The sequence below is a fragment of the Pinus tabuliformis genome, chromosome J, assembly GCF_031772625.1.
Source record: "Pinus tabuliformis cultivar Carrire ecotype Pingquan chromosome J, CPIR1, whole genome shotgun sequence".
In the NCBI taxonomy this organism is placed as follows: Eukaryota; Viridiplantae; Streptophyta; class Pinopsida; order Pinales; family Pinaceae; genus Pinus; species Pinus tabuliformis.
The window spans coordinates 189,639,164-189,648,139 of NC_142295.1; the positions used below are offsets into that span (position 1 = coordinate 189,639,164).

Consider the following 8,976-nt stretch of genomic DNA (forward strand, 5'->3'; position numbering starts at 1 on the left):
GAAAAATCCCATTGAGCCATATCCAAAATAACCCTCACACCATTTATGTATATTTTTTTAAATATACAATTATGGTTAGAGATTCCTTCTAAAATTAATATAGCGACTTTACGCCCCATTTGAATGGGTCCACTTAGTTGACATCGACAACCCAAAAATTATGAGCATGAAAAATGTGTACTATATATAATGCTAATAAATGAAAGTGATAAAAAAATTGTCATCAAAGCTTTAAGACGCGAATATTATGTATACATAATTTTAATTTTATTTATTTAGAATTGTGTTAACATAGATTTATACTCGTTCTTGGGTAGAGTGTGCAATCCCTTAGAACTTCTTACCGTTAAGAGTAGTTAGTTGGTTGTTCAATCCAGTCATTTCTTCGTACGCAACACTATCGTTAAGCCACAGCAAGGTCTTTTTCTCTGCTGCCCACATGAGAATCCCACTCCCATGGCGGAGATGAAAAAACTCTGGCAATTGAAAAGTGGGTTCATCCTCTTATTGCCAGTCTAAATATCTGCAAAATACTCATCAAAATGCTCATCGGGACAAACCATTAAAGCTGCACTTTCCCCACTTGGCCTGTTTATGGCCATCATTCACAAGCAATGTATGTATATGTATTGAGATAAGAAACAAACGGATGAAATGGCATCTAGAGCTGCTACTGTTACAATTCAAATCCCAAAGTACTCAGTTTCTGGATCAACTTCCCTCACAGCCCAGAACCAGGGAATAAGAAGAGATAATTCAAAACCCCCAACTTCTTCATTTTCAGTCCAGTCTGGGCACTCTACATCAATAGAATCATCTCTGAGGAAAACTAACCGCAGAAATCAATCTGAGCATTCTCATTATCTGAACCCAAATCCATCAACAGAAGTATCTCATAAGAGAAACAACCATGGAGACTCTGAGAAGAAAACTGGTGCCACCTGCTTTTTGAAGGAAAAAATCCATTTCAGAACTGAAGATCATACCCCTCCCGAAGACTTCAGCTCTTTTTTCAGAGAAGAAGAAGAAATACAGAGTACATTGAGTCAGCCAAAAAGGCCTCAGAGACATGTGAAGAAATCATCAAAACAGAGTTTAAGAGGGCTGAATGCATTGGCTTTGTCTAGTTTTGCGGTTGCTGTAATTGCTGTAACAATGTCAAAAGCACCATTTTTAAATTGGTCATATAGTAACAAGTTTCCATCCTTTCTCCACAGAGTTCCTTCCACTGACACTGAATTAGAGGATCTGAATGCTTATCTGGAGGAATGTTTCAGCAAGACAGAGAGATGGATCAAGGAAGAGTTGGATTTGGCCGATGACAAGTTAGTTGGGAAGTTGCATCACTTGAAGATAGAGGTGGAGGCAATGATCAGAGAAAAATCCCATGTTGTTGCCACCCAATTGGATGACATGCATGGGCACATTCAGGGGGTGGAAGAGTCTTTGATAAAATTTGGAGAAATGGGTCTTCTTACTGTCACAGATGCCATGGATCTTATAAATGCTCTTATGAATGAAAAGGGTGCAGTTGCAGATAGGAAGTCTGCCATTAGTTTCAGCGATTTCCATGCCGCCGTACAGAAGATGGTTGAAGCAGAGATTGAGAAACATTCGGCTGATGGAATAGGGAGAGTGGATTATGCAGTAGCCAGTGGTGGAGGAAAGCTTTTATATCATTCTGAAGGATATTACCCTGGCAATAAGTTATCTCTGTCTTGGAGAGAGATATCCAGAAGGATATTTTCCTTGAACAACCTTCACCCTCTTGCTAATGAAATACTGACCCCCAAATTCGGTGAGCCAGGGAGGTGTCTTCCACTCAAGGGTAGTGATGTTCTTGTCTCCATCAAGCTTAGGATTCCCATTTTTCCTCAAGCAGTCACTCTGGAACATGTCTCCAAGGTAGCACTCTTTTCCTTCTATTTATTTGAAGCAGTTCACTTCTGTTTGCTTGATGCTTTTTCTCTAATGGAAGTTTTAAGAAACATGTCCTGAGGAGCTGCACTGCATAGTATGGCTTCCTTTGGCTTAGAAGCCATGTATGAGGCATGTCTATTCTGCTAAAACAAAACCACCAAACATTGATGACATCATCCAGGGTGGGGTTGGCCATCTTATTCAGAATTGCTTCCTCAGGATGCAGATTTCCACCATGACTAAATTTGTAGGTAGAGGGAACAGGGTAAAGACGTTGCTTTTTGCTCCTTGTTTGAATCGATTTTTGTATCCACTTTCCATATCCACTTTCCACTGTTGAGGATTTGGCAAAGGGATCTTGATGTTCTGTGGTCTTCTTCATTTCTTTTTTTCACAAATTCAGCTGAGGTTGGTTTTCTTCTCCTGGTTCCTGTTCTCAAATGTGGTCTTCTCCTGTGCTGAGACTCGAGAGTCTGTAGGAGTTTTCTTCCTTCTTCATGGGCCTTCTCTGTAGCTGTTGTTTCTATAATTTTGGTTGCTTTCCTTTTGGTTGTCTTCTAATCTAACCGGGTCTTATTTTCGTCCTCTCAACTTTTTGAATCCCACTGCAGGCCATCTATGGGAGATCTATTATGGCTCTGAATGTCCTTCCACTTGCTGTACCTTTCTTGTGCAGGCAGTCATTAGACGGCCTGCATCTTGGCAGAGTCTGCATTTGAAGATTGTACTCTCATAGTCATCTCGCTGGGTTCATTGAGATCCTTTCAAATTTAGGTCGACCCTATGAGGCATACCTTTGTTTACTCTTCTACGCATGTTCAGGTGCAATTGAAGATTTTACTCTCCTCGTTGGTCTTATGAAATTTTATAAATTGACCTAAGAAATTGCTGAACTCTTCCATAAGAACTACTCTTTTACATTACCCCATAAAGAAAGGAGAACCCTTACCAGATTACAATGCTTTCTGCTATGATAAGCATTCTTACTCACAAGATTCTGTTTCTCATTAGTTGATATCCGTACCCACTTCTAGAGCTAGCTTCGGATTACCTAGCTATACCGGGTGCAAAATCATACAATGCATTTATGTCATTTTTCTCTTGCTCTGATACAAACAACATCAGTGGTTTCAGTGTCCTGCCTTGTGTACCATATCTGACTTGTAGTTGTTATATATGTGATGGCAAGCTATCTTACTATAGTGGAATACCTGATATGATTGATATGATCAAATTCAAACAGTTAACATACTGGATATGATTGATATGATCAAAGTCGAACAGTTGACTTCGCTCTGTGTCCATCAAAGATTAGTTGACTTCGCTCATGTCTATCAAAATTCTGAAATAGTCATATCAATATTAGTTGAGTTCGCATTCTGGAATAGTCATATCCCTATATTGAGATTTTGTTCCACATGATCAATAATCCCCTTCTTGTCCACCTATGGCTTTACACGCAATACAGTCCTAAAGCTTTATCCTGTAGGTACAGTTCAGTGCGCAGGTCCTCATTAGTGTCCTTTCTCACGCTAGCATTGCTTGATGTCTTTGTATGTTTACGTTATCCATTCCCTTAGCTTAATGGATAATTTCTTTGGGTATTAGTGCTTACACAATGTGGCTGTCTAATCTACCACGCTAATTTCCTCACAGACAGTTGACAGTATGCTTTTACTTAGGAATTTCTCTTCTTATCAAACTAGATATATATATATTATGTAATTGGGTCAGTGTCATTAGAAACATTTTCACTGTATTTAGGCCTCAGTTTCTCTTGCAATTTCTTCATTATCAGTTGAGATGGTTTGTGCACTGACTGCTCCTGTTCCTTGATTACATTTTACTGGACCAGAGCGTGGCATATGATCTAATAAGCGCACCAAAACACTTCGAGGTCTATGGGTCGACTACAACAGATAAAAACCAGCCAGTCTCATGGATTTTGCTAGGAGAGTTCACTTATGATATTACTGCTGATAGCAATGTCCAAACATTCACTCTAGCTAATGTGGTGACAGTGGATAAGATAGATAGAGTCAAATTGCACATACTGTCAAATCATGGGAGCCAATCCTACACCTGCATTTACAGAGTCCGGGTGCATGGCCATGTGTAGAGAATATGATAGATAGGCTTACTGGTTTGGGGTTCATCAAAGAGTCTAAAACGAGTTCGATATCCTTGGTAATAGCAGTCAGCCATTTTGGCAACAAATTGGGAACTCTTGGTGGGCTATAATTCGCAGATGATGGGTTCTGCTGTGCTTTATCATTACTAATTTAAATTTGATTCTCAGCACATTTTTCTATCGATTTTACTTAAAAGTTATTTAAAAAACTTTGTTGGATTTTAACCATAAATTAAGTTTGTGTAGTAATGGTTTACCAATTCGTCCTATAGTATTTCTTTTATCAACCTATGTGATTCATCATCAAAATAAAAATAAAAAAATGGTTTAAATTCATAAATTAGTATCAATCTATGTGATTCATCATCAAAATAAAAATAAAAAAATGGTTTGAATTCATAAATTAAATTATTGGAAGCAAAAAGAAAGCCAATTAACTTAATGTAAATATTAACGGTCCTGCTGTCAATATCATTAGTAGCGTAACTTTGTTATAATCTGTCTAAAATATTTTAAAGGGTAATGCTTTATTGCAAAATATTTTCAGATTTTCTAATTTATTAGAGAAAGAGAATTTAATGTTAAAATGTATTTTTATAATCATGATAACCATTTAGCCTTTATGTTTAGGCTTTTACATATTTTTGTTCATTTTCGTTAAGTTTTATTTATATGACCTCTACATGTTTGTTGTCAATTTAATTAGAATTCTAAATGGTAAAGTAAATTAGAATTCTAAATGGTAAAGTATTTTCCTTCTGTTACAATTAAAAGTTAGGCTTTCTCCTGAGATCTTTAGATACTATAGGTACAAGGATATTTTTAAGTTCAAATTCAGTTGGAGGGGATTAGACATGATCATATTAGTTTTCATTGTGGGCTATTTGCTTACACTACCTTGATCTCTTAAAGAGGTTTTCCTCATTGAAGTGGTAATTAAAAATATACCTAGGCTTTATGTTTAGGCTTTCACATATTTCTGTTCATCTTTTTAAGCTTTCATTTATATCACCTCTACATGTCTATTGTTAATTCAATTAGAATTCCAAATGGTAAAGTATTTTCCTTCCTTACAACGAAAGGATAGGCCTATAGGTACAAGGATATTTTTAAGCTCAAATTCAGTTGGAGGGATCGGACATGATCAGATTAATTTTCATTATGGGTTATGTGATCTCTTAATAGGTTTTCCTCATTGAAGTGGTAATTAAAAATATTTATATTTTATTTATTATTGAAATGGAATTGTGATATTTAACATTTATCATATTATTGAAGACATCGATTATAATATTAAAAATTAATTTTCAAACTTCAACTATTTAACTTTTCTTGAAAGTTTTAAAATGGTTTAAGTTATTCATAATTCAACTAGATTGGACCATATATGATGCTAAACACTATGATCACCCATTTCAAAAGGGATCTAGTTTCGATCCCTATCTTTTTAGATACCACCTTTTCATATTTGCATAGGAAAATGGCAAAACCTTTGCACCTTAACACAATGTTGTCACTAGTTTTCATCGTGCAAGCCCTTCTAGCCTTGCACTGGTATAAGATTATTTACCAATACATTGTGCTTTCTAGCTCAGGTCCATGGAAAGTTACAAGGTCATATTAATTGATACAAACATGTGTATTAAAGATAATTATCAACTTGATGAGAACTATAACATCAGAACATGAACTCTCTAGTCTTAAAATACCATATTATTGTATAAAAAATATCAAAATCAACCTTTGAATTGAAAAACACTTCAATTAATAACTTTTTGTAACCATGACCATAGAAACACTTATTATTGCTAACTAGAATCTTAAAACTAACCCCATTTTAAAAATTGATGCTATGTTAGCAAGACTTCTTTTTGAGGGTTTAAATATTTTGTAACCATAAACTTAATAATTAGTATCTTAAAATCAATTCTTGAAACATGGTGGTATCAACTTTTTTCTTTCACTTAAAATTGTAACATTTTTGTAATATTGTTGAAAATATGAATACATTTTTTTCCGTGGAAAATAGAGTGCGCAATTTCTATTAAAAAGATGTTAATAGTAATTACATGTTGTAGATGCCAAGGCATATGCTGTAGGGTGGCAGAAGCCACGTTACAAAGTAGAAACTGGATATAGGAATCCAAAAGTGTCAAGTACTTACATGAGCTGTGTTCACCAGTACATAGTCCCCCAAAATTTCAAAAAATAATGTCTCAAGTCTCATATAGGAATATAACATCTATATGTCTATACAATATATAACCGAAAATAGATACTGCTATACAAAAAAGAAGCTCCCCTGTAGCCGCTGAAGAGAAACTAGAGAGGGGGAGACCCCCCAATCCGAAAGCCGTCCATGTAGGGACGATGATAGAACCTGTGTATCCCAGCTGGTGAATGCTCGTCAATCTGCCAATCACCTATAGGGCGATCCGCCGCTTCTTTCGAAAGCTGGTCAGCAATCGCATTTCTTTCCCTGTAGATATGAGAAACAGTGATCTGGTCAAAATGTGTTTTTAGAAAAACAATTTCTTCCAAGATATGTTCCAAAGAATATGCATGACAGGTAGTTTTATTATTTATCCAATCAATCACAATCTTTGAGTCACCAAAAATTTGAATTTGTCTGCAATGTTTAGTGAAGGCAAAATAGAGAAGGTGTCTCAACGTGATAAGCTCCGCAAAATTATTCGATCCCGGCCCCAGGCCCAGTCTCAGGTGAAAATAATGTGTCTCAGATAGATGAAAAACAATCCCTCCACCACATCCTTGTGGCGGAGCAGCCCCGTCAAAATATGCCCAAGGCATATCCTTATTTATATTTTCAGACTGAATGAGTCTAGAACGGGTTTGAGTGCACTCAAAGGGGATTTCATTATAAGCGGCACAGATGGATGCCGAGAGGAGTTGATAGTCGACTCTACGGTTCTCAAAGATGAAGGCGTTCCTGCTCTGCCAAATGAAACCTGTAACCACAGCTGGAAGATTTTGAGCTTTTTCTGTGGCATACGCAGCCCACCATATTGCCCACGCAGACGGAATGTCCACGCCCTGCCAAATCATTCTGACATTCAGAGTCTGTGTGACCTGTTGCCAAATTCCTTTAGATGCCTCGCAGTGAAGAAAGAGATGGTTCGAGGATTCCTCATTGGATTGGCAAAGTACGCACCAGGATGGACCTGCAATGGCCCGCTTCTTGAGGGCATCCCCTGTAGGCAGTTTGTTTGCAAGTATGTTCCATAGGAGAAGCCTATACCTGGGCTGCGCCTGCAGCCTCCACACAACCTTCCACCAGCCAAGCACGTTTTCAGGTTTTTTGGTTTCCATAAGTTTGATATATCCCAGCTTAGGTGAGTATATCCCAGATTTAGCAGGGGCCCATATAAGCTGATCATCCTCATCCCGAAGTTTGATGTGAGATTCAATAAGTGCACGAATATATCCTTGCCACTGTACAGTCCATGCCTCCGGGATCAGACCATGCCCGTCATTCCAAGCTTGGGAGAAAATGGTGGAGCGTTCCCGATCTCCAATCTGAGCTAGGAATTTGATGCCTCTGAGATTTAGGTGTTGAATCAGTTCTCTGGGCAATATATGTGCATTCCCCGACCCAGGCCAAGGGTCGAGTCCAATACGAACCTGCGCCCCATTTCCCACCCTCCATAGTAGATTATCTCTAATAAGGGGCATCGCTTTGAGAGTAGCACGCCAGATCGCTGAAATACCCTGTAGATTCCAAGAAGGTCTGCGGAGCCACTCCGTGAAGCAGGAGGGCCAAAAGTATTTGTGGTGAATAATTTTAGCCCAAAGACTGTCCATCTTGGTGAGAGACCAGCCCTGCTTGGCCGTGAGGGCAAGTGCAAATTCCTGTAGGGATTTTAATCCCCAACCTCCCCATTGCTTTGGTAGTGCAACAGTGTTCCATTTGGTCCAGGCAAATACCCTTCCTTTTTTGTTTCCATTCCAAAGAAAGCGAGTGCAAATTTGTTGAATCCTGTTCATGATGCCTTTAGGGATCCAGGTCAGAGACATCCAATAGACAGGAGTGGCCTCAAGAACTGTCTTGATCAGTAGGAGTCTGCCAGCTTTAGACAATAGACGGTGTTGCCAACCCATAATCCTTCTTTCAATTTTGTTAATAAGCCACAACCAGTGAGTATTTTTATACCCATCCGGCTTCAATCTAAATCCCAAATATTTAAAGCCGTCTATCATCTGGCATTCTAAGAATGGGAAGAATTGACCAGCAAGTAGGGCTTCCTGTTGTGAGCAGTTCATCATGGACCTGGTGGACTTCTGTTCGTTAATTTCCATGCCCGTGGCTTTACAAAAAAGGAGGAGGATGTCATTGAGGGTAGAGCTGTCCCTTATACTGCCATTCAGGAAGATTAATATGTCATCCACGAATAATAGGTGGGTGAGAATAAACTGCTCCGAGATCTTGAGGCCGCTTATGTCTCCTGTCCTTCTAGCATCCGCAATGAGTCTGCTTAACCCTTCCATTACAATAAGGAAAAGTAATGGGGATAGTGGACATCCTTGTCTGATCCCTCTGGAGATATGAAAGCGTTCCGAGGCCGCACCATTGATAAGAATAGCAAAGGATACCGAAGTAACACAGCCCATGATCCAATTAATAAGGATATGAGGGAACCCTAAGTGAGTAAGAATCATCTTCAAATAAAGCCAATTGACTTTGTCAAAAGCCTTGGCAAGGTCAATTTTTAATGAGATGCCCTTCAGGTTCTTATGCTTAATGGAATGTAAGGCTTCTTGGGCGGTGCCAATAGCCTCATGAATATGTCGGTTCCTGAGGAAGGCAAATTGTTCAGCAGATATATGAGAGGATAGGATTGGCTTGATGCGATTGGCGATGATTTTGGCTATAATTTTATAGAGACAATTGCAGAGGGAAATAGGCC

General features: G+C 38.4%; 1 protein-coding gene across 1 annotated transcript; it reads left to right on the plus strand.

The window, feature by feature from the left end:
- Positions 1-414: 414 nt before the first annotated feature.
- LOC149226323 (SUN domain-containing protein 2-like) lies at positions 415-4,184 on the plus strand. Its single transcript, XM_089375275.1, has 2 exons — positions 415-1,905; positions 3,776-4,184. The coding sequence occupies exons 1-2, from the start codon at positions 655-657 to the stop codon at positions 4,037-4,039; spliced, it is 1,515 nt and encodes a 504-aa protein (XP_089231401.1). The 5' UTR covers positions 415-654; the 3' UTR covers positions 4,040-4,184.
- The last annotated feature ends 4,792 nt before the right edge of the window (positions 4,185-8,976 follow it).